Source organism: Lissotriton helveticus, chromosome 1_1 (genome assembly GCF_964261635.1).
Source record: "Lissotriton helveticus chromosome 1_1, aLisHel1.1, whole genome shotgun sequence".
NCBI lineage: Eukaryota > Metazoa > Chordata > Amphibia > Caudata > Salamandridae > Lissotriton > Lissotriton helveticus.
In genome coordinates, this window is record NC_136057.1 from 2,073,574,084 (window position 1) to 2,073,601,109 (window position 27,026).

General features: G+C 42.7%; 1 protein-coding gene across 1 annotated transcript in view; it reads left to right on the forward strand.

Moving 5' to 3' along the window:
- Positions 1–27,026, forward strand: part of LOC144755902 (putative ferric-chelate reductase 1) — a 328,302-nt gene that overhangs the window by 247,804 nt on the left and 53,472 nt on the right. The window contains exons 10-11 of the mRNA XM_078645292.1: positions 16,676–16,788; positions 19,277–19,363. Coding sequence (XP_078501418.1) covers positions 16,676–16,788; positions 19,277–19,363 — 200 coding nt within the window. The remainder of the gene's footprint in view (positions 1–16,675; positions 16,789–19,276; positions 19,364–27,026) is intronic.

Consider the following 27,026-nt stretch of genomic DNA (forward strand, 5'->3'; position numbering starts at 1 on the left):
TTCTTTAGACAGAGGCAGGAATTCTGATTGCTGTCGCCGAAAGTCTTTGCCGAAAGCATAAGACGTGTTTTACGCATTTATGAATAGGACCTTCTTTTTACTGGGTGAGTAAAGGAAGAGTTTATCGGCCAAAAAATAACCTTCAGAAAATTGATCTGATGGTAGTTGTCCTCTACTGATCACTGGCTTTGAATGTGTTATGGGCCAGATACAACACCCAATTATACACAAATAAATCCATTACAACGGCATCAAATATGTGGGAAGACAAAAAATTGCCCCATGTGAGTTTTTTCAGATGCCTATAAGAGGAGACGTTGTGGCTCCCTGTACTCACTTTATTCAAGGAAAAATGTATTTACAATTCCATGGTAATGAGCCGAACTAAGCATACCACACAGCTTCAGAAGGCCGTGCCTTGGTTGATATGCACGCTTGAGAGGGACGTCATTTTTCTGAAAAACGAAAAGCTGTGCCTAATGTAGACTATTTTACTATTCCGTTCATGATCATTTCAATTCAATTCAATTCAAGAATCTTTATTCGGTGAATAAAAAACACCATAAAAGCACATTTATATACACGAATAAGAATAAAACATTATTAAATACTAATTGGGATCCTTGTACATAATTGATACAGTAAAAAGATTTGCCAACAAAGGGCCAAATAAATACAAATTCACAATTTTTCATTCATCTCCGCCTGTCTGTCTTAAACGAATAGCGACTTTAATAAAATTCAGAATGCTACATAGCGTTAATGGGTCAGAGGCTTTTAACAGAAATACTAGGGCATCCCTGGCGTGTTCCAGTCGCGCTTTTTTTAAAATATTTACAAGGAATCTACGCCTGGGCATGGAAAAATAGGGACAAAGCAAAACAAAGTGAAGGGTATCCTGCGGAGACCGATTGTCGCAGCCGCAGGGACCCTTCTGCTCAATAGATGAGGTAAACCCTGCAGGTATAGCCAACATGAAGGGGAGCAGATTCAGTCTGAGACGGCACATTAAAAATCTGTCCTGTGCATTATGCAGAAGAAATAAGTAAGGCTCCATACCCTCCACACTTTTTACCAATCCATGGGCCCTTACAGTCTTTTTCACTCCTTCAGCATCAGCTCGACGTTGGGTTTCTTGCCCCAAAAATAATTCCCCTACTAGTTTCTTGTGCTGTGCTGAAATAATGGCAGGGTTCGTGAAAAGATTCCCCAGCCCTATCTCCTCCAGGGTATTTTTCACGTATTTGAGCCAGGGGATGCGCATTGAATGGGTCCTACCTAGGCAGTCCAATAGTATTTCTCTACTTAAATGCGCATCCGGGTTTATCCATATTTTTAACCACGCCACTATAGGTCTAAGTTTTACTAAATCTTCCAAATATGGTCTCCCTAACTCCCTGTGGGCTATGAAACCAGCCGTGCTGGGTGGCACCCTCAGGATTGCTTTCAAATACCTATTTTCTTCCTGTTGGATACTAATTGTATTCACAAACCCCCAGACTTCTGCCCCATAAATTACTTTGGAGCATGTTATGGAGCCGTACAGATTCATCACCTGTTCCGGACTCCATCTGCCCACCCTCCTGCCATATCCAGCTATTGCCCCATTAGAAGCGAGCATTTTTGTGCAACGTTCCGTCACCAGAGCGGTAAATTGCAGGGCACCGTCAAAAGTTACCCCGAGGTAGGAGAACGTCTTGACCTGCTCCAAGCAATGTGAGCCAATTGTGTAAACAAATTTGGTGAAAGGTTTTTTGCCGGCCAGAAGCACATATGATTTCCCTAGGTTAACAAATAGGTCTAGGTTACTCATGAACTCCACAAACCCCTCTATCAGGGTTTGTAGGCTGCGTGGTGTTCTTGCTAATAAAACCGCATCATCTGCATAAAGCAGGACGGGGATATGCCGCAGCCCAACCCTCGGGCAGTCTGTTTTTAAACCCAGAAGGAACTGCTCCAGGTTGTTGATATAAAGAGAGAACAGAAAAGGGGCAAGTATGCAACCTTGTCTGACTCCACTCCTACATGGAAAGGAGTCAGACAGGCCTCCCTCCCTGTTGAATCTAACCTTGGCCGTGGTGTCACTATGCAGTTCCCTCAGTATGGTGATTAGGCCACTTTCTATCCCCATACCTGACATCATATCCCACAGCTTTCCTCTGTTGACGTGATCGAATGCTGCTGCCAGGTCCATGAATCCCATATACATGGGTTCGTCGCTGGCCAGGGTATACTTGGCAGTCAGCATATATAGGTTTAGGCACTGGTCACTGGTGGACCTCCCTATCCTGAACCCATACTGGGTATCCGAGAAGATGTTGTTCTCTTCTGTCCATTCGGTCAGTCTATTCAGGATTGCCCTTCCCAAAAGTTTGGCCGATACGTCAATCAGGGAAATGGGCCGATAGCACTTCGGGTCATCCCTATTACCCTTCTTAAAAATTGGTACAATGATCGCCTTGGACCATGAAGGGGGGAGACCACAGGTAATAGCGGTATTTAAGACCCTAGTCATCAAGGGAGCCCATAGATCTATATTACTGAGGAACAGGTCTGGCGGAATTCCGTCCGGGCCCGGGGCTTTATTTTTTGTTAGACCCTCCATCCCTGTCATAATCTCCTTAAGAGTGAATGTAACTGGTGGGGCCTGACTTAAAAATTCCGGTGGTTCCACATGGGTACCCGGCTCGTAATTATATAAACCCCTAAAATGGGTTACCCATTGCTCCGGAAGAATATTAGCCCCTATCTCCGGAGAATCCTTTTCTAAAAAGGTTGGTTTATTGATGATTCTCCAGAACCCCGCTAAATCTTTTCTTTCCCCAGCTTCTCTTAGATCTGCCCATGCTTCTGCCTGTAAGGCAAGTTTCCTCCTTTTAATCTCTTTTTTATACCTTTCTCTACTGAGCCTAATAATCTGTGAATCCCGTGGTTTCGTCTTGAGGGAACATTTCAGTTCCCTCAGTGCCTTAGAGCAATCTCTATCGAACCAGCGGGGACTTGCCTGGTTACGTATGGGCCCACTAGATCTCAATAATTCGTCAATTAGATTAGCAATGTGGACAAACGCTTCCAGGACCCTTGGACCCTGTATTTCCAAATCTAAACAATCATTAATGGCCACTAGACCCTTATCGCCCAGAGTTTTATAAAACTGTGCCCCATCAATTTTAGACCACTTCAATCTCCTGCCTTGATCAGTGGCCCTCTCCTCGATTAGACAACGGGATTTAGTTACACTGCCCGCTTTGTAAAGAAACGTTAAGGTGAGCGGATTATGATCACTAAAACCGCTCCACTCTATCCCTACACTAGTTATTTTATTAATCAACGGTCTCGAGACCAAGATGTAATCTATGATAGATGCACAGCCCCTACCCTTGAAAGTTGGTGGGAGCATACCGTCCAACTGTGGGTCTATCATGTTAATGGTGTGCTCTAGGTCATACTTAACCCGAAGCAACCCAAGAGCAGCCCCAGTCGGCGTATGTGCAAAATGCGGCCCCTTCTCAATCGGGCATTGCGCCCAATCTGTATTTGCCTTTATTAGTGCCGGACAGAGGTGACAATTAAAATCTCCTGCCAAAAGTACGCCATGATACGGCCCTTTGTTCTGAGACATAATTTCTTGACCCAACCTCTGGTCAAGTTCAGCCAGTAGGGATGAATTGGAATTTGATGTCTCACTGTTATAAAAATTAAAAACAGACAATTTCAACCCCTTACCAGAAAACCGAACTGCCTGTATTCCATACAAATTCCAGTCAAGAGACAACCAGATACCTGGGAGAGATAAATCTACATAAACAGCTAAGCCCCCCATTGCTCTCCCAGAACTGGATTTTCGGGCGGGGACAAAAAAGCACTTGTAACCCTGAAGATGGTAATTATTCACCACAGCCCATGTCTCCTGTAAACAAATAACATTGAATTTCCTGACATAGTCAACCCACTCCTTGTTATTAAATATTCCAGCTAAGCCCGCTACATTCCAAGAAATAATTCTCATGTCCTCTCCACCCAATACTGCACCCCCCTGACTCCTTGATCCCATCTCCTGCAACTCCCCTTGTGTGTCCCCCCCACCTCCTCCCACCAACCCATCTACAGCCATACCCTTATCTTCAAAGAACATAGATTCCTCCGCCCTAGATGTTTGAATTTGCGGGGTCCGGTGTCTTTGCTCCTCCGATATTAATACTTGAACACCCTTTTCTATGTTCTCCTTAGGGGCCTTCTCTGTTTGTCAATCCACCCCCTCTAGGCCGTTCAGGCAATCAAACCGATTATAGGTAGGGAGAGGAGGTACTGGTCTGCCAAATAGTGGCCTAGGCTGAAAGGCCTGGTGATTCCCCCTTCTCCCAGCCCTCTCCCATCTATCATGATTTTGGGGTGGGTAAAATGGGCCTGGGGCGATGGGAAAAAAGAAGGACACACGAAGGGTTTGGATGGTAGATTCCCTTGATATGTTTTCCCCTTGACATATGTGCGACACCGTACCCTTGTCCCTAAAACTCACCAGTAAACAGTCCCCAGGTATGGTTTTTTGGGTTCTCCCTACCCATGGGACCCTTCTTACCATTATAATTTCATTATTAAGATGTCTTGGGAGGGGTCTGTTTCTGTTTAGCCACTTGATTACCCTGGTTTTTAAGGCACAGAAATCCTCTACTTCTCCTTCATCAAGTTGCGGGACCCCTGCCATAACCACAGTAAGGTCTTTAGTCTCTGGTGGTAAGTTGGGACGACGGGGTCTTGCAGGGGGCTTCCTTTGATGGTCTGGGAAGATGTTATCTACCGGGTGTGCCGAAGCTACTGGTACAAGAGAGGGATTAAGTGTATTTACACAGAGTGGGTTGGTAGTTACAGGTTTTGGGTTTAGGGATTGATGCGGGACTACACCCTTTACAGCTTGTGGTGGAGCTGGGTTTTCTACCCGGAGTGCCGACCCTTGTGGGGCCACTATGGTGGTACTAGATTCTGGGTCACTTCCCTGTCGACCAGCGCGAGTTTTCAGACTTCCCAGTGTAGCCTCCAATATGGTTAGCCTGATCTCAATCTTTTTTATACTTTCGCTGATTGGAAGTAGCAGCGACCTTAACAGAAATTCCACATTTCCCAACGGCACAACAGAGAGGGGGACATTAACAATACTGGTCCCTGCATTGTCGATCCGGGCAGGAGATGTATTCTCCTGAACGTTAGATTTTGGGAGTGTCTCTGTCGGTACTTTTACTATAGATGCGGGGTTTTTTAAGGATTTGCCAAAGTCCAAGTGTGAAGTCTTGGGTTTACTACTTCCCTGCGCTCCCTTTGCCCTTCTCCTACGCTTTTTTGGAGGGGGTCCCAAAATTACTTGTGTATTCACTGCTTTCCATTTGGGGTTTCTATCATTGTGAACTTTGGGCGGTTGTGAGATTAAATCAATAGTCCCCCTGGTGGGGCTGGGGCTAATGACCAGAGCTGGACTCCTAATTCCAACTGGTGGGGTGGTAACACACTCCCTTAGCAGGAGTGGAACATCCTCAATGCGAGTAGGCTCCTCCCTAAATGTGATAGATTGTTCTCCCATGGGGGTATTTTTCAGATTATCTACTGATCGTCTCCGTTCCGCCCTTAGCCTGGACAAGTTTCCCTCTTTGTCAGCCTCCCCCACTGCCCGTGAGAAATAATTTTCAAGTGTCCCAATTTTCGCTCCTCCCGGTTTCTGTGGGGTACTCTCCCTTACCGGGGAAGGCATTATTTTACTCAGAGATGGGCAGATATGCCTCACAGGGCAGGTAAACACCTTGGTAGTTCAATGGTTCCAACAGTTCCAGCAGTTACTTCTGCACAGTCTAACGAACAAAACCAAGAGAGTAGGCCCAGCCCAGCCTACTCCGGCCTGTGACGGCCTTGGACGGTCCCGCCCTTGTCCCGGGCTTCTCCCGGCGCCCTCCCACGCGCTCCCGCGCCGCGGGGGAAGCTGCTCCTAATATAGGGAGTGGGTGTTTATGGGGCGTGTCCAGCAGGGAGAGGGAGAGCGTCCAGGTGCAGGGAATTATGGCAGCACAGGGACTCCTGGGCAATGGAGTCCCTGATCCTCACCTGGCGCTCGCAGCCCTCTTCCCGAGTTTCCAGCAGCTCCCCTTCTCCACACGCAGTAATGGTGCGCCCAGTCACACAGGCGAAGCGGGACCCGCGGAGCGGGTACCGCGAGGTAAAACAGCAGGACAAAGCAGACAAATCCAAAGAGAGCGGACCTCGCAGGGCAGAGCTCGCACTCCCCAAACAGTCAGTGTCTCCCAAAGAGCTCAAGGCGAGCAGGCTCTTTACAGCGGAGCTTAGGGGGCGTGTCCAGCAGGGAGAGGGAGAGAGTCCAGGTGCAGGGAATGATGGCAGCACAGGGACTCCTGGGCAATGGAGTCCCTGATCCTCACCTGGCGCTCGCAGCCCTCTTCCCGAGTTTCCAGCAGCTCCCCTTCTCCACACGCAGTAATGGTGCGCCCAGTCACACAGGCGAAGCGGGACCCGCAGAGCGGGTACCGCGAGGTAAAACAGCAGGACAAAGCAGACAAATCCAAAGAGAACGGACCTCGCAGGGCAGAGCTCGCACTCCCCAAACAGTCAGTGTCTCCCAAAGAGCTCAAGGCGAGCAGGCTCTTTACAGCGGAGCTTAGGGGGCGTGTCCAGCAGGGAGAGGGAGAGCGTCCAGGTGCAGGGAATGATGGCAGCACAGGGACTCCTGGGCAATGGAGTCCCTGATCCTCACCTGGCGCTCGCAGCCCTCTTCCCGAGTTTCCAGCAGCTCCCCTTCTCCACACGCAGTAATGGTGCGCCCAGTCACACAGGCGAAGCGGGACCCGCGGAGCGGGTACCGCGAGGTAAAACAGCAGGACAAAGCAGACAAATCCAAAGAGAACGGACCTCGCAGGGCAGAGCTCGCACTCCCCAAACAGTCAGTGTCATGATCATTTAATTGGATGGCATTTTGTGTTTTAAGTAGCTCATCTTTAAGTTGTAGAAAGCCAAGTCTGCAATTTTTGGGTTGTGATTGCTCAATCTGGTCCTTTTATTTGTTCAGTTTTCTTTTCCTTTCTTAAACTCTGGCCAATAGTATTTTATATCAATTTAATACTGAAGTACATTTGTTTGTCAATCTCATGGCTTTGAAGAAGTGCCTTGTTTGCTTCCTCTAGCACCTTTCAGAAGGTTTCATTAATGAATAAACGCATATGCTCCTATAGGGTTACTCTAAAATCTGATATAAATTTCAGAATTTCTCGTAATTCTCAGAAAAAACGATTGTGTATCTTGGGAAGCTGCTATTGGAGGAGCTTCTGAACAGTAATCACATACACATTCATTACATGGTGTAAGGGTTCCTTTGTTACGGGCAGGATTGTTTTGTGCAGGAAAGTGTACCTTCGTGCACAAAAACAATACTTAGAGGTATATTTCTCTTTCTATGTGTGCTGCAGAATGCAGCAATCATGGAAAGATGAAGTAACAAGGAGATATCAGGATAATTCTAATTGTTACACCTCTCTCAGGTATGTGCACCATTTTGGCATTTATCGAAGTTTTCCACTTTTATTATGTCTACGTTTGCATCAGAATACATAGCTGGATTAATGAGAACACCCATGCGCCATCCTTGTAATGCCTATCTGACGTAGTGTAACACAAAACAGTGCAAGTGGCTACACTGTGTTACATATTTTTTCAAAGGCATGAAAAGCGAAGAAAATCAGCCCTTTTGTGGCTTTGTAAATCTTTGTAGCATTTTGCGTAATGACTACGCCAAAAAAGTGGCGCAACCATGAGGCAAAATGTTAGTAATCATGGGCCTTGGTCTTTTTTAGGGTATGAGAATGGAAATGTCTTGTAAACCAGTAGGACTGAAGCCGAAATACATCCCAGCTCAACAAATGTCACTTGCAAGAGTATGATATTCTTTTTTTCATGAAGCCATTTGAGCATTGTCTGTTTTTAATGAGAGTGTCCTGGCCCTTCACATTTAATGCAACTATGCGAAGGCTAGTTGCCGAAGAGTATGTGGTGGATGCCTATTTGTTTTGGATTTTAATGCAGCTTGTGTTAAAGGCCAGACCCAATAGTGTCCATTCCTCCGGTCTCCCACCAAGTCCTCAATAAGGTTCAAGATGTCTCATAAAATACCTGTCCCAGTGACCACATTCTCCTTCGGACCCCCCCAGGCTCCTCCCAAAGCCCTGTTGAGTTGGTAAAACTTAAAAAGAGCCTATACAGCACAGAACAAACAAATATAATGGTGGTTGTGGGTGCTAACAGGTGCGCAACTTGATTGGGAAATTAAGAATAGACCTCATATGGTGGGGCAGCATCTGAGGCCATCCATTGAATGGTCCCAGCTGGGCTCAGGGGCATGATTTCTGAGGGAAAAAGGGACCATAAAACTGGACTTACAATTGTCTGTGAGTAGGAGAACTGGGCGGAGATTAAGGTGTCACAATCATGAGGTGAAAATTGTGTTCTGCAAAAGTTCTGGATCAAAAACAGGGACAAGAGCACCATCACGAATGTATCCACCTTTACAATTCACATTTTCAGAAACCATGTGATCTTTTTATAATTGAACGTATAAGTAAAAAAAAATGGCTAGCTCCAGCAGGAGTTTCATTCCTTGAGAGCGTGCCTGGGTCTGTTTTGTGTTTGCTTCTGTGTTTCGTGACATTATTTTGATGACAATTGTCTTTTCCAAGGGCATGAATGGTCCCCCTAATCCCTGTCATTTGCACTAGTCCCCGGCAGCTTGTTGGGGTCTGTCATAATAAGGGCTGTCACACCATATCCAGTGTCTGTGCAAAATGCTCCCTTCCCTAGTGCATCAAGATCAATTTTACTGGGTGGCCCAATCTGTATTTATACAAAAAAGTATTCCCTCGGGGGCTTGGGTAAACAGTAATATAATAATTAGAAGTGCCCACAAGGGATATAGTTGCACAAATATACTTTTCTGATTTTCATACAGCACAAATGTCAAATAATGACATCAAAAATTTAAATTCAAAGCTTTTTAAAAACCAATCAAAAAATATTACTTAGAAAGAACAAGAATTTTTCAAAAACAGGTGTGAAGATTTCTATATATTCAACAGGGACGTTTTCCCAAGGTGTTCACAAATAGTCAATCTCGAAAGACACATTAACAGCGGTTATAAATACATTTTACAAATCATACAAAACCATCGGTGAAATGTCCAAATCCAGTGCTTGAAACTATCTATCACAATAGAACAAGGTTGCAAATATTACATTTAATAATAACTTTTTCAGAGGTAATTGGACTTTGCGTCAACGTTTGTCTCTGCAACTGCAAGTCAGTGGGACTACCTTCAGGACTGTAGGTTTATGAAGAGGATGGTAAAGACCCCTCTTTATAATCACAAATTGATCAAACAAGCTGTGTAGAGGTTGCTCCAAAAGAGTCACTGATATAAAACGAATTGTGAGGTACAGGGACATTTTGGATCCCTTGTATCAAGGAGAACAGAGACTAGACCTTTGTAGCAATAATAATGAATATTGACCTTCCTGGTGGCTCTGTTTCTCTTCCTTGTCATTCTAATCTTTCTTCTGGCCTTGCAGCATCTGCTTTATAGATTGGGGCTTTTGCTGCTTATGCTTTGAGGTTGGCATTACCCTCTGGGACCTGGCATATCTGCCTTGCCCCAGTACTCCCACACCCAGTGCCGAGGGGACCATCAATGGCCGCAACATTGCTCTGCACGGGCCAGCGTCCACTTTTATACCTGTTCAGTAAACCAAGAGTGCCCAGGGACATATTCTCATATGCTGTTGGAAGGAATCCCTTATCGGACTGGTATGCAAAAATGGGACCGCAAGATTGTGAGAGTTCATGCAGGGGGAGGTGACTGACTCCCAATTACCCCCAGGACCAAGCCACGTTGGGCTCCTCTACAGTGGAGGCTGTCAGCTCGTTCTTAATATGTATTAATAAAGATAGAGTGACTCCAGGAAAACCAGTCACCAACATCAGCGAGCCCAGCTTCAGGTCCTCGGCCACCCAGCCAGCTTAAAGGGTGTCACGGAGTTGTGAGAGAGGCTCGCTGCAGTTGCCTCCACATGCCTGTGACCCCAACTGAACAGAGGCGGGGCCATGTTCGGTCAGTGCTGCTCAACAAACACTGTCCGCCACTGAAAAATGCTCGTTTCTTAGGCTCCCCTAAACATCTTCGGTGATTGCTCCTGTTGATTACCAAGGACTCTCACACTCTGAGAGCCCCAACTGGGAGCACCCTACAAAATGCAGCTTGGTCAAGTCTCAGTGGGTACTCACCTTGGCCAATCCCCCAGTGTCCACCTTTTAAACTGAAGTCAACAGTTTCGCAGGATTTACTGAAAAGATGACGGAGTCACGGTTACTTGTTTCTTTATTCATCCAGTAACACCACTAACACTACAGCTTGCCAATGTGCTCTCAGCCTCCAACTGACTACAATAGAACAGTACTACTTGGAGACTGTGAGCATTCTTTGCATATGCTGTGCAGGTGCATTTAGAGAGGCTATCCAATTACCATAACACATTGCATGTAAACTATCACAAATGAGACCCAGGCTAAACTATTATGATTTCAATTGGAGATTAAAACGAAATGCACTACCACATGTTGGATATAGTGAAATGCGCATTTTACTGTACACTACATGTTTAAGTTATTTTGTTCGGCAATTCCAGATTCAATGTGCTAATAAGGCCCGAGTTTCTGCTTTCTATATAAATTACCCGGTTCAGACTTTAAATCTGAGGTGAAATTTGACATTGGGAAACTCCTCCATATGTTTCAGAATTCAGTATAATTACCTCAGCCAACTTTAATAAGATCCAAGCTTTGACCTGCTCTGTTGGGGGAGTTAATTATTCTGCAGTAACAACTGGCCAATCAAAGCCAATGAACACAAAGTGATTAGGCTTCTCCTGAAAGAGGAAGAGAGTGGGTGGAATTTCTAGAGCTGTTTCCAGCACATGTCTGTAAATTGTCTTGGATGGTATAGAAAGGGAGGGCCAGAGGCCTCTGGCTCCAATCATCACATAGGGTTTCTTTTAGGCTAGAGATGGAGTAAACCACACATGGGTGGGTAAAGCTGATTTATAGGTGCGATGTACAATGTTTCTGGAAATAGGTACGGTTTTCAATTCTTTCATGAGTACTATGTAGAAGGTGGTACAGCCTATGACTGATCAAGGGAAGTGCAGGTTAAGGTTTCAGGCCTTATGTGCTATCACTGGATTGGGCAGGTCATTCATAGGTTCAAGAGATCCCCATTGCTAGACTCTTCCAGTGAAGAATACATGAGAAGAAGAGGGACAGGAAAGTAAGTGGGATCAGTGCTGCTGCCATAATTGCCCAAACTCTCCTAGGCTCCTCTTCCGGGCTAGTGGCTTTAACTCCCTGACTATCTCTCTAGCCAAGTAGACTTGCTGGGTACCCTGAAGAAAAGGAAACTCCTGGACTTATTTGGACTGATTCTGTTTTATTTCTCTGCTTCTGGAGTGGTCTCTAAAGCTCGTTTGGGGCACAGAGACATCCTGCAAATAGTGAAAGGCCAGGGTTCCTGAGAAATGTATGCAGGGAAGGGAGTCTGCCATGAAGGACCTTTGGATACTAGAGCCAGAAGATCCTACGTCAGGAGAACACCATGGCTGGCCATGTGGAAGAGGTCAGGCCCCAAAATCCAAGTTGCTGCTAAGGAGGAGAAAGAAACAGTGTGGGATCAGAAGGCCTAGCTAGGGGCCCAATGCATCAAACAGTGTTAGAAGTGGCACAATGAAGCCAAAGTATGGTACAAAAAAATGTATTGTTCAAATATGGCTTGAAAATCCCATGCATGGGTGCCCTGATGGATGTGGGCAACCAGCAGACAAAATTGCAGGAAGTCAGTAGAAATGTATTGTTCCGAGAGGCCATTGATGGTAGTTCCACCACAGGGATCCCAGGCACTCTTTCAAGGTGTTTTGTCCCCTTTAAGGTGGAGGAATTGAAACCAAAATTGCCCTTGCTCTTGATCAGAAGTTAGGCATTTGCTCTGGCCTCATGAAGAGAGAACCCCGCACCCCATCTACCCATATGGAGAATTTCCAATGCAGGCCTTCAGCTCATTGTGCCGAGTGGCTGAGTAGCAGAAGTAGAGTTTTCCCCCCAGCCTCACCTGCTGAGTGACAGGCAGCAGGTAGAACAGTGAGGCCAAACAGCTTAAGGAAGCCAACAGGATGTGTGCTTGGGTACCCCAATTGAGGGTCACGGAGATCTGCTGATGGAGCCAGACACAGCAGGCACATCAAATACAAAGGAAAAAATTGAAAATCTACGGTCCTGCAGTTGCATCAAAGAGTAATACTGCCTCGTTGAAACAGCACCCTATAGGACCCTGGGGATTTAGGTGAAAAAAACTAGCATATTCTATTGCTCTATGAGGAAAAGGGAGTGGTTGTATTGCTTTATTGTTCTTTTGTGGACTTCCTGGAACAGTGGCAGGCAGTTACATGCTCCCTGTCTTGGGAGGAAAAGTGCAGCCCTGTTTCATATGGCACAGAATCAGTGACACCTGGGAAACTGCCATCATTAATTAGTATGCAACTCTTGGGAATGAGCTTTTTTGTTGCCATCAAAGTTTTCAGCCCAGTGTGTGTTGTTGGTCCTCAGTGGTTGCATGGCAACCTGATGTAAAATAAAAAATGTGCCAATTTGTTCAAATGCTATCAAGGCCAATAGATATAGCATTTTGCTCGAGAAATACTAGTGCAATTATTGTAGTACAGCGAATACGATTACAGCTTAACTTGTGCTACTTACTGACTGTCAAATGATGTAGTTTTAAGCCTAGTTTTGATATTATAATCTTGGCAAAACCAGAAGACCTGTATTTTCATAACTGCATACCTTTGAATAGGTTGCTGTATACCATATCTTGGTATTGCAGTCTAAATAGTTAGGGTCTAATGGTGTGTGTACGATTCCTGGTGTCCCAGAACTATGGGTCTATTCTGGGTGTAGCTGCCGACTTTCACTTTTGTATTTTGCATTCCACATAGTTTGTGAGTCTTGCCACTCCCAATTTAGGAGGGCTTCTCAATTGCTTTTTCCACCTACCATTATATATATGCATGTAATTTTGTGCAAAGTACATTTTTGTGTGGGTGTCAAGCTACTTTTTCTTTTCAATAGAAAAATCACTCATTGGGCAGTGATTTGTTGAGTGTTATTTGATGTGTTGCTGACTTTTGAGTTTGTAGCTACCAGTTCCTCCTTAAGTCAGCAGTGGACTGCTCTGCCATGCTACCTTGAGACTCAAGTGCTAACCAGTTTGAGAGTGAGTATTACGGGAGCCATTGGACAGCAATGGGAAAACAACAGAATTAACACAGTTAAGGCCATGTGGATTGCCCTGGAACCCCCTCACCCACATTACTCACAAACTGCATTAGTGCATTTGCACTTTCTAACTGTTTTACAAAATTTCAATTTTTAGGGTGTTTAGCAGTGTTTGTCAGGTGCCCCTACATTTAAACACACACAACTCTCTTGCATGAGAAGTGATGATATTCTGGTGTAATTGTACATTTGTGAAAATACAATTATAGTTTTGTAAATTAGTTAAAGTTGTATTATGAAAGGTAGCTATGTCTGCTTTTAGGTATCACTAAGATGTATAAATGTAATTGTGAATATATCCCATTTAAGCAAAGTTTGTGCTTGGAAAAACTTTAATCAAGATTCCTAAGAGTTGATTTTTAAACTACAGAGAGTGTTGACGTGATTGTTGAAAAGTAAGCCTTTCTCTTATTGGTATCAGAAAAAGGAAGGAAAGTATGTATGGCTGGGCGTTAGATTCAGGCGGTGTTTTCAAGTAGGAAGTATTTTCCAATTGGAAAATAATCTTAAAGGAATGCTAGAATAATTGTAATAGTTTTAAATTGGTGCAGTGTGAGGTCTTGGCATTCCGCACTTGCATATAAAAAGATAACAAATGAGGAAGTACAGTTTCTAAATTACTCTTCACCACCCCTCCACCAAACACATGAATTTAAGCAAACTCACTTTTAGAATTTGATTATAAAGTCCAGAAATCACTGAATATTGAATAGTAGTTGAAGAACTGTGTGCATGTTAGTAAAGAATCTTGGTGTAGCAACTAATTGACTTGTTAAACTACGATGGATATGTTAAAGAATGGCGAAAAGGAAGAACAGAGCTTTACAGGGGCAACAAAAATATAGTTTCCAGCAGTGTAGAACATGATATTTAGCATACAAAACCCTTATTATAAGGATATTGCTAGTCCCCAAGAAGCTCCATGACCGTATATAGAGGAACGAGGTGAAAAACAAAGTTCCCTTTTAAGATATGGACCGCTGAGTTGACTTAAAATATCCCTATAATGTACAAAACAAGACACTTTATTCTTTATATTACATGGTAACATAATCACCTTTGCCACAAACCATTGAAATCCTTGGTGCGTAGGCCTTTCAAATGAAAGAGAGAGCATGTGTACAAACCTGAACATCTATTAGTTAAATACAAGTCAGTTTTTTTTTTTTAAATAAGGCTCAATAGCTCTGAACCTGCACAAACATGCAGAAAGATTCTAGCTTTCCAATAGTTACTCAAGGAGTGCCAAAAATTAGCATGTTGCCATACATATCTCCTGTCTGCTTGTCACTATACAGCTAGAAAAGCAGAACAAAATAAAGGAAAGCAACATTTTGTTTTGTTCCTTAAACAGATGCTTTAATTATTCTCCATGACTTGCCTATCACACAGCTGCTGACTCTAGCACTAGACATTGTGACATTACCACTCAACTGAATTAAGCTATTACAGTTGAATTCTGTTCGTTTAAAATGGGTGACTGGGTGCTTCACAAGTCACCTATTATAAAGAAATACGAGACAAGTTTCCATACAGGGATTGGGGAATCCCATATATTCTAATTAAATACCAGTGCAAAGACACACAACTGTGTTCTGAGGAAATCATTCACAAACAATTGCATTGTCAATTTGCGATAATTATTTTAGGAAGAAACCGCCTTTATCATCTTTATTTTTACATATTATGATCCCAGGTTACCACAACAAAGGTTTGAAAAACAAAGATAATTACTCACAAAGGTACTTTTTGCATAATATTGCACAGCAATAATTGTGCCATTCAACCACGAACCACTCAATCATTGTGACCATGTTCAGTGTTTTTGTCTTAAGGGCGTAGGTAAAATATGTTTGCTTAGATGTTTACCTGTAATACACAGTATGACGTGCATCATTAGCAGTTGCCACCATGTGGTTTATGGTCTTGGCTAGAGTTCCGAAACATGAAACATTTGCATGAGACAGAACTGTACCAGGTAAGGGTTTTTCCAGTTAAGCATTGATCTCCAACAGAGAATGCCTTTAAAGTAGTGGTCCTCAAACTTTGTAATGCCAAGCTACCCCCACCAACAAAATGGTTTAGATTTGCGCAGTCCAACCAAGTTGATATACATTGATTACATTTTCTGGACTGTGGATGGCGCATAGGGGCAGGAAGCTTATTGTTTCTACAGTGGAGATTGTACTAGGAACAATGGTTAAAGGACTGGGCGACATCTCTTGTTCTTTCACTACAGGTTCTACCAGCAGTCTCTTACTGCTGACTCTTGCATATCTTTCAGTAGGCTTGTGCAGTAGCTATGTCTGAATTCTGTTCTACCCCTCCCTATGTCTACAGCTCTGTTTCTCACCCTCCTAATTCCTATAACACACCTTCTTAGTATCCCTTCAGGTCTTGCAGTGATTCTCCATCCTATTTGCTTCAACACTTAAGCTGCCCTGACTCACAAATCCACTCCTTCATGAGACTCATCCAGCAGCCATCCACGCTATGCTCCTGCAGCCTGTTTCCAGATTTCAGGAATATTTCCTACTTCCAGGCTCCGGAAACTCTCTCTTCCTCTCTGGTTCATATACTACTCTCTGCTCCATGCTCTCACTCCAGATTTCTGTTTAATTCCATCTTGGTTGATTCCGGCAGAGTCGAGTAATGCTAATTTCTGCATGATGCCTCATCATCTGGGGTGAAGGAGCCTAAGACCTTTGTTTTAAAGGATATCAGTGGTTTATTTAAAGAAGGACATTGCTGGCATAGTTATTTGTTTTCTTATTTTGAATTTTTTATAGCCCATGATTCCATAACCACCCATATTTGTCCAAATATGTTAGAATTCTGAAGAATTAGTAAATCCCGTTTTGATGAACGAATTGTGAAAGTAAGTTGCACCAAACCTGAAAGCAAGGTAAATCCGGTGACCATGGAAGAGATAATATTAAAAAACTGGCTTGCTGGTAGGCCTCTATGCTTATGTAACAAGATACAACTTTAGATTCAGTTCCTTCTCCTTATCTGGCATACTTTATTTAATCTTAAGCTTAAAAACACTTAAGTGCAGTAATTGGACTGAATTGCTTTGACAGACAAAACTGTCACTGTGCATTTCTTTGAAGTTTGCTTTTTGTAAATATGGATTGAAATTCAAATTCAAAAATTGTTAACAAGATCTGTTTTCCTGATACTTTGCATCTGTTTCTTAGCATTTTAAATATATTTTACCAGTCAAAACATGTTCATGAAAGTACTTCTTTTGAACAGGTGCACTCATGCTTATCGCCTGGATGACCACAGGGAGTATAGGAATGTTGTTTGCCCGTTACCTAAAGAACGCTGCAGAGAAACCTATTTTGGGAAAAGCACTCTGGTTTCAGGTTTGTTAGCAGTCAGATTATTGTGCATTTCATTTATGATGTGTTTCCCTTGTTTGATACCCCCAACATCTCTATTGACATCAGCTGTATTTCATTGTTATGTTTGATCTTTACCTGCACTGATTATCAGATATATAGAAAGATGTCACCTACATTCATGGTATACTCATTTTTTCACTTTACAATCCATTCAAGAACAAATTGATTAAATTAGCATTTACGTTTGCTAGATTTAAGCTTGGATAACTGACTATGCCCAACTGCCTTGTAAATAGCTGTTTGCTTCTGTTCTGATCCCATCCCTTGCGTTTTGTACTCTAGACACTAATGCTTACTCAGTGCAAGTATGCTACACAACCTTAATATCTTCTTAGATGTTGATATGAAAAAGAAAGTTGCAAACTCCATGTTACCATAACTGTATCCCTAATATCCTTCTGTATTCTTCGTTAACCCACGGGAAAAAAGATGGATGGGATGTGGCCTAGCAAGACTTATTGCATATAACACATATGTAGGGTTTTAAATAAATTAATGAAAAATCAGTTTTCTTTTACAATACTATGTTATACGATAGGTAACTGAAAACATATTCCATAGTCACATTTTGTTTAGTTAAACACCAACAAATCGAGACGAGACATCTTTAAAATGTATCACCTTATTAATGAAAATGAAAGTTGATGAAATAAATTGAACCCAGTCATCAAAGAAGAGAGGCAAATTCTGTGATTACACCTACACCATATACCTTAACGTATATTTCTATTCTGTTTCATAAAGTAGTCCATAACAAGGGTAATGAGTTAGGGTAGAGGCAATCAATTAGGTGTGACAAGCAGTTAGGACATGTATCAGACATTCTTGCTGTTGGCTTTTGGATTTGCATGAAATCATTTCTGAAACCTGAAGCATTTTAGTCCTCAAGCAAAATGTTCTTTGACTGTTATATATCAGACCCAAATCACCTAATCAATAGCAGTTCCTATAATTCATTTGATGCAAGCCTCGCCCAGGGAAGATAAATCAATCTTATATTTCTTAAATCAAAATGTTTGACATAGAAGACTTGGGCTTACCAACAAATGACTTTTTCACTCTAAATTTTCAAAAGCTCTAGTACTTAAAATTAAATGTGTAAACACAATGGGAAATAACCTTGAAGAGGGGGCACAGTCTTTAAATTGAAATCCATATAATTACAAAAAGACAAAAGTTGAAATTGGGACAAACCTTAAATAACAACAGGGACAAACTAACAGCATGATATGGCAAAAACGTTCTCAATAGATAGTATTTTTGATTCCTATTATATACATTAATTACAATTAATGTATGTTGCTTCGTATAATCAAACAGGCATTGGCATAGGGAAGAGTTATGTGTTTAGTTTCATATGGTAATGTATGAAAACATAGTCATGCAGGACCTATTGGCTTTGCAAGTGCTTGGCAGTAGGGGTGGTAGTGATACTGGTGGTATGATATTAGTGATGTGGTATTACTCACAATAATAGTATTGATAGTGTTGGTTGTGCATTGTGGTGGGGATATTGGTTGTGGTGATGTGGTGGTGGTATTTTCTTATGTTGTTAAGAGTGATGTTAATGGTGGTATTGGTAGTGACATCGGCATTGTGGTGATGATATTGTGGTATTAGTAGTGGTGGTTTGGTGATATTGGGTATGGGGGAAGTATTGGAATCATTATTGGTGTCGGTGGTATTGGCTGTGTGTTATTGTTGATTTGGCGGAGTTGGTAGTGGTATTGGTTGTGCTTAAGGTATTGGTGCTAGGGTGTGGTATTGGTGGTGGTGCTATTAGTGACATTGATAAAAATGGAAGTTTTGGTATTGTGCTGGTATTGGTGTTAGGGGTGGTGGTATTGGCCTTATTGCTGGTGGTTTTGATAGTGGTAATGGTGATTTTTGTGGTTTTTGCTTTTGCTATTGGTGGTATTGATGTAAGAGTAATTGGCATAGGTGGTATTGGAGGTGGTTTTCATGATGGTGTTCATAGTATTGGCTGTGGTATAGTAGTGGTGTTGGTGGTCTTCCTGGTGGTTGCCTTGATAGTGGTGATAGTGATAATTGTGATGGTGGTAGCATTGGTGGTGGCCTCATTGCTGGTGGCGGTGTTTTCTGCAGCACTAATATAGTTGGTATTGGTATTGTGGTGGTGTTACTTATGCTATTATTAGTGGTGATAGTGAGCCATTGGTGGTAATTGTGGTTGTGACATTGGCAGTTAACATTTTACACAACTTAGGCACACATTTTCTAATTATTTTTGTTTATCATATAAAGAGGGGCCGACCACAAGATGTCCATCTGATGTGATAAGCAGAAAAAGAATTACAAGGCCATGTTAGTGACAGGCTTGCACTCAAACCATGTCAAAAGTTGTCAATGAAAATACTTGTTGCAGTAATAAATTATTGCTCTTCTGATGAAACAGAACTAACTATCATTTCCCATATTTATCTTGTAGGTTCATATGCTCATGATGGTTTCGACAGTAGCATTAACAATAACATCTTTCATTGTGATTTTCGTAGAGGCGATGGGATGGAGCTATGTAAGTCCTAATATTTATTTTATGAAAGCAGTTCATGAATGTCTTTATGATGATCCTATTGTTATAATATTGTTTTTTTATTAATAGTTTAATGCTGGTTCCAGTACAAAAGAAACTGACTAGATAAAATGGCAATCTGTCACTTTTGCCCCATTTCCTGTTGGCATACTATCAGATTGGTCTATCAAAATTTGAATAAAACAATGTTGAAGTTAAAAATTAGTCTTAAAGCATGGGAGTTTGCTAACAAGCTAACAACCTGTGATCTGTCTGTAATAATGTTTGAATTAGAATATTAGGACATTTTAGAATAAATTGTATAGAATATAAAATTCTCAAAAATGTAGAATGTACAAAAATTGATATATTCTTATGGTATATTCTTACATAATCAATCAATCAATCAGAGTACTTGTAGAGCGAGCTACTTACCCGTGAGGGTCCCAAGGTGCGTAGGGGAAGGGGAGGGCAGGGGGGGGGTGGCGGCTACTGCTCGAACAGCCAGGTCTTGAGGAGTCTTCTGAAGGCGAGTAGGTCTTGGGTCTGTCGTATGTGGGTAGGGACGGTGTTCCAGGTCTTGACGGTGAGGTAGGAGATGTATCTGCTGCTGGAGGTCGTTTGTTGGATGCGGGGGACAGCAGCGAGTTCGAGGCTGGCGGAGTGGAGCTGGCGGGTGGGGGTGTAGAAGCTGAGTCTGCTGTTCAGGATGAGTTGACGTTGACGATCAGTCGGGCGGAGGCGTTTTGGATGTGTTGTAGTCGTCGTAGGTGTTTGGCTGGGATTCCTGCATAGAGTGCGTTGCCGTAGTCCAGTCTGCTGCTGACGAAGGCCTGTGTAACCGTTTTTCTAGTTTCGGTCGGGATCCACTTGTAGACCCTGCGGAGCATGAGGAGGGTGTTGTAGCAGGAGGAGGAGACGGCGTTGACCTGCTTAGACATGGAGAGGGAGAAGTCGAGGATGACTCCTAGGTTGCGTGCATGGTCGGTGGGTATTGGTGCTGTTCCCAGTGTGGTCGGCCACCAGGAGTCGTCCTAGGCTGAGGGGGTGGGTCCAAGGATGAGGACCTCGGTCTTTTCCGATTTCAGCTTCAGACAGCTGCTCCTCATCCAGTCGGTGATGGCCTTCATTCCCTTGTGCAGGTTGGTTTTGGCAGTGTGTGGGTCCTTGGTGAGGGAGATGATGATCTGGGTGTCGTCGGCGTAGGAGAAGATGTTGAGGTTGTGATGGCGGGCCACTTGTGCGAGGGGGGCCATGTAGATGTTGAACATAGTCGGGCTGAGGGATGAGCCCTCGGGGATGCCGCAGATGATGTCGGTGGCTTCAGATTGGAAGGGTGGGAGGCGGACGCTCTGGGTTCTGCCGGAGAGGAAGGACGTGGTCCAGTCAAGGGCCTTCTCTTGGATTCCGGCTTCTAGGAGGCATGTCTTTAGAGTGCGATGGCAGACCGTGTCGAAGGCGGCGACAGGTCCAGGAGGGTGAGGGCTGATGTTTCGCCATTGTCTAGTTGGCACCTGATGTCGTCTGTGGCGGCGATGTGGACTGTCTCGGTGCTCTGGTTTTGTCTGAATCCGGATTCGGATGGGTCCAGGATGTTGTTGTCTTCCAGGTGGCGGGCCAGTTGCTTGTTGATGATTTTTTCAATGATCTTTGCCGGGAACGGGAGCAGGGAGATGGGCTGGAAGTACCTGAGGTCCTTGGGGTCCACGTTGGGCTTCTTGAGGAGGGCGTTGATTTCGCCGTGCTTCCAGTTTTCCGGGAATGTCTCTGTTTCGAAGGAGATGTTGATGACCTAATATATGTGTGTGTGTCTACTAATGTATACTATTGCCTTCAAGGGATTCTGTTGACATGATAAACCATGAAGCAGAAGGCCAAATTGTGCTACCAGAAACCTTCTGCTGCTCATGGTACAAAACTATTTTGAAGGTACTGCTCACGGTTTACTCAAACTCTAATATATCCAATAATCCTTCACACCTCCACAGCAACACCCAAACTACTTTAGTATGCATTTATTAAATGCAACATGGTGAAAACTCCTTATTCTCCTTTCCTGATGCAGTTAAACCTGTTGAGTTCTTGGTCACTGCACATTTAGTAATTTCTCAATTTTCCTATTTAAACTTCTTTGATTTTCTTTGAATGCTAATCATGGGAATTGCAATTCATGAGTGCTGTTCCCTCAGTACCCATAGATGACTACCTGGAAAAACCATTGTTGTCAATCACCTTGAGCCCCAGAGTATCTTCAAGATCTCCTAACTGATATTCATTAAGGGCACTATGACGAGGCATCCTGTGCATTTCTCATAGCCCCATGTAATTCTAAGACTGACCTTTCTTGGAAGTGCAAACTCCATGTCAAATGGGGAGTTCTAGGGATTTCCTCAGCTTTACCATTGATGCATGCACAGTACTACAAAAGGTATCCCTGTGACTCACCTTTTGTCAGGTGGTGTTTGCACAGCAAAAATAAGATAATTCTAAGAATGAGCTTGCTCCTCAGTGGAAGAGGATTAACATAGCCCTCTCCTCCACCCCCGCCATGGTGCTCAGATACCCCTCAATGATTTGACTCACCATGATTATGGAGCTTTGGAGGGACAGCACATCCAAAGGGAATCCTCAGGGATGACTATGAACCAATGACCAAGTGAGGCCATAAACACCCTTCTTCCTAAGGTCTATAACAAGTTTATGTGGGGTGGTAAGTACTGCCACTCCATTATAACATGAATGGTGTTTGATGGGCATCTGGCAACGTCTGAAGCTATTACCTTGCTATTTCTATCTCAGTTTCCATTGAAATTGATGGACATGACACAGGTACTGGAACCTTGGTGGAGGGATACAATTGATTTATTCCATCATAGTTAAAATTGTGGCTCTTGTATTTTGCTTCTGAGTTGAATTAGGTATAATTGTTAGTCAGCCATATTTAAAATCCATGTTTTGATAACTAGTTTCACATAGTTTATGGTAAATATGATACACTTAATATTGTACACAATGAGGCCTATTCATCAAATAATTTTTGAGTTCATACTGCGGTATATTTCTACTACTATGTCATGTACTCACAATTCTAATGACTAATCTCCAGCCAGTGACCTCCGCCTATGCCTGTCCTAGCTCTTATGTGCAGAGTTCTTCTATCATGAGTGCAAAGAAAGAGCTCTGCCTGCAGAAGTTTATGTTTTTGGAGTAATTATAAAGAGAAAACAAAAAACACTAAAGGGGGTGCAAAGGGTCTCAAAGAATACTGTGGAAAAAACTGCACACTCCAAAGTATTGTAACGTCAAAAGGTAAAGAAACCAACCCAGAGGAGATAGAGAAAGCACAAGTAAGAAACCCATCAGCCCACCCGTGGGCGGAACCTCATCATCTGTTTTTTTTTAAAGATGTAGACTGGTATCCACTAGGTCCTTACTTGAATGTTGTCAAAGGATACTAGTATAAGGATCCACCAGTGAGATGGACAGCCAACAGGAAGTGTTGAAGGGCTGAGGGAAGAAAATAGTAAAGGGTTGCAGTGCTCAGAAAGTGAGGAAATTAAAAATGCCTGCTATGATGACAGAGAACAACTTTATTGAAGGTGACCATCATACCGGCATGGTTAAAAGCAGAGTGATGATAGTATGGAAGAAATTACTATCAGTTGAAGATGTTACCTGGTCAACATGTTTCAGCCTCAACAGGCTTCAATAAAGTTGTACTTTATACTAGTATCCTTTGACAACATTCAAGTAAGGATCTAGTGGATACCAGTCTACATCTTTAAAAAAACCCAGATGATGAGGTTCCGCCCACGGGTGGGCTGATGGGTTTCTTACTTGTGCTTTCTCTATCTCCTCTGGGTTGGTTTCTTTACCTTTTGACGTTACACTTCTTTGGAGCGTGCAGTTTTTTCCACAGTATCCTTTGAGACCCTTTGCACCCCCTTTAGTGTTTTTTGATTGTTCAGTTGGGGGACAGGGTGCAAGTCGGTCTATAAATTAAGTTTCCCCTCAGACCCTCCTCACACCTTTATATATATGTTGTAATTTTAAAGAGGCCAAAGAAGAATAGCTGAAAAAAGGGAATATCTACTACTAAATGGGGAGAACCACCCAAATGAGTAAGATGCTTGTTCTTCACCAAAGATGCACCCAGATCTACTCTAGTGGTACTAGTGAATAAGCAGGCTCGAATCTACTCCAGCAAATTGTGAAATAAATACACTCACCACACATGGGCAGCCACTGGTAGTTCATAGAACTCTCATTGAACTCAATAAAGGCACACATAATTAGCACATCTCATAGGAAAAAGAGGGTATATGAGGGGAAAATCAGTGTCATGTAAAAAAATAAAGTTCTGCGTATCTTTAAACAGGCAAAAATAGAAATTTAAAAATAAAAAAAACCTTAGTGTAAGAAGGGAATTTAAAGTCAGGACTCCACTACACCAATCATTGCACAAAACTCACAACAGCATTATCCTATCATAAACAGCTTGCCCTCAAAAGACGGCAAATCACAAACAGAACCATTTTGTCATGTTATGGGTGAATATCTTTTTTGCCTTGCCCCTCACCAACCACTGCCACAAGTCACTTATCTGTGGCATGTCTACATTTTGTCATTCTGGTTGAAGCAGAAGATGGGGTGGTGGCAGTTGGGGACTTAACAGGTGTAATCAATTGCATTGTAAGTTGTGCCAAGAACGTTTTGTCTAATATATATAATAATAAAGATACGTTAATACCAGTGCTGTACAACAAAATAGACATAACATTCTCTAGTGTGTCAGTGACATTGATATCAGTGTGGCATTCCTGTGTGGGTATTAGTGATGTGCTGAGATGTGAGCCTGGTTGCCAAAGGAATAGAAGGGGGTTCCCCACTGGGATTTGGATGGACGGCAGGTTAAGGGGTTAAACAGAATGAAAGATCAGCAAAAAGAACCCTGCCGAGGCACGATAGAAAAGGTCCTAAAAAGGATCCTAAAGTTCAAAGAGGGCAACACTGGGTACCATCAAGGCCATACATCATATTAAACTCATAGAGTCTGCAATTTATTCATTATTACTTTTTTATTAAAATGTTTTGGATTTTATGATTTTTCAAATAGTAAACATTTCATTACAAACTTTAAAATCTTGACACATTTAGAGGTATTTAGTGTTTAGAATAGAAGACGTAGTCCCACACTCACCACTCAAGTTATGCATTCATCTACACACTCATGAGAATGCAACTATCATTCCTCAAAACATTCATTCATTCACCAATATCAACAGTAATACATCGCTGTCTTAACATAGAATCATGATGGTCACTGATTCATAGACCAAGGGGGATGCGGGGCAGGTAGTGGATGGAAAGCAGGATCATAAGATGTATTTATATTACTGTCAGCAGTGAAAACCACGCTGACGCGCGTTTCGGTGTTCTGGCCAACATAGGCCACACCTTCGTCAGGGCGATGAGGGGTGGTGGGGTGGGGTACACAAGAAGCTGAAAATGTAAAAAATATATAAATACACATATAAACATGCGTCATTTTTTTGTTCAATAGTATAACATTCTTGACAATACGTGTATGGCTTTGGGTACATGGGTTGCTCCTAGGGATACAAATTTGTTTTAATTTCTAGAGCATAGCAAAAATCACTGGAGGAACCAAATTTATGGCGTTTAAATTCTAACTCATTAATCAACATTTAACTCATTCATTCATCCTGTCACAAATCGTCTGAGCAATTACTAGAGGCCAAGGTCATATGGGGCTTCATGCACAAGGAGTGTCAGGTTGATTCCATGATAGAGAGGATAGAGTGTCCCCCTTTATTTATCCCTCAGGGAGATGGATTTGGCCCGTGGTATCCGACAGGTGGGCAAAGAGGATAACCAACATAAAGGGGACTTACCAAGGAACTAACAAGCTTACAAGCTTATTCTTCAATGGGCGTCCTAGGATTCAAGAGAGGCGCAAACTGAGGCCAGGTTTCTTAGGATAACCGTCCGTGGGACGAGCATTAATAGTGGGGTTTCCTAAGATTAGGATGTAGGACTGGTGCTTTCTATCAAACAGAAAGAAAACAACAGCGGCAAGGTAAGTAGTCACATAAAATACAGAGGGGTTATCCGAGAGTAGGTCTTTACTCAAGGACGAGGCATGTAACCAATCACTGAGGATTCCACAAGACATCCACAGCCCAAAAGACATACCTTGGTTATATCAGCATGAGGTTATTCAAAGGCGTTTTCTTTATCAAAGATTCTCCAGGACGGCACAGGGTTCGCGGTTTCTTTTGTAGCATGAATATCCTCCATCTACGATTTAACAGAACGATATAATAAACAATATTATATCAACCCTAGTTGTATCGCCCCGAAAACACAGGTCTAATTATTAGGGGGCTACTCCTGGGATGTTACGCTCCTAATGAGTCAGCCCTTCATTATATTATCCCGGTCTACGGCTAAGAAGATATACCTTGTTGATATCATCACAGGGGGTCGATACAAGGAACACTTTTTATTAGGCTGATTTTTCGGCAACTGAGGTGGGCAGTCGCTTCTGGGTTCTTTATTTTCAAGCCTGGTTGCCATCCTGCAATTTGTACTCTAACTGTGCTATCAATACACTTGATAAGGGACTGTAAAAAAATAAGTTATAGTGTGTTAAAGTTGGAGTGAAGTTCAATGTAAGTGACTTGTGTGAGATGTGTCCATCTGTGAAGGGTGAGGAGCAAGTGCCAGTAGTGTGAATTACTATGTAGTAGAAAGACAGAGAGATTTAGGTTTTTACCTGGTGTAATGTTGGGATTTCCGAGAAAAGGCAGACTATAAGGCAGGCCAGTGCATAAAGGAGAGGATACTTTTATTGAGGTGGAAGATGGAGACAGGGTTCAGGTTCTCCTGCAGGAAGAGGATTTTCCTCCTGTATCTTGAGAAACGTATCCTTCAGCTTCCTTCTCTCATCCTGCCAATTGCCTTTGAGATCAGCCTCCACTCCCAATGCATTTACAGAGTTTGTCAGCTACTGCCACTTTATTGCCTTCTCTGCTCGACGGAGTGTGCATTGAGACAGACTATGTATTTCTTTGTTGTGTTCAACAACAAAGGTAATTATAAAGTCTATCTCCTCCTCCCTTTCCTCTTAGGTGATAAAGGCTACATCATGGAGGCTGTGTTTGGTCTATGGCAGTTAGAAAAGTAACGCAATTCAAGAGGGAAGAGGGCTGAGCCTAGGATGTAGACTGTATGTGCTATGAATTATACTTATCAGGTGTAAGAAATGGGGTAGTTAGTTGTGCACGATGAGAGTCATACACATGCAATTGGTTTCACAATTGTCTTCTTACTGGGAACCAAATACTTCATTATAGTACTTGACTCATTGTTCAGACAGTGCTTTTTCTTCAAAAAACAAAAGTACATTTATTACATACATACTACTTAACACTATGCATTAGGTAGAGGAAAATGCATTGGTGACACTCTCAAATCACTCCCCCCCAACTATATCAGATGCAACTTCATGATATAAGGAGGGGACTTTTTAAGTAAAGCAGGCCAACTGGCTTTGTCAAGGGATCACCACATCAGCATATAAGGCAAGCTTATTAGCTACATCAATGGGCACTCTTAGACTCAACAAACATGTATGTGCAAT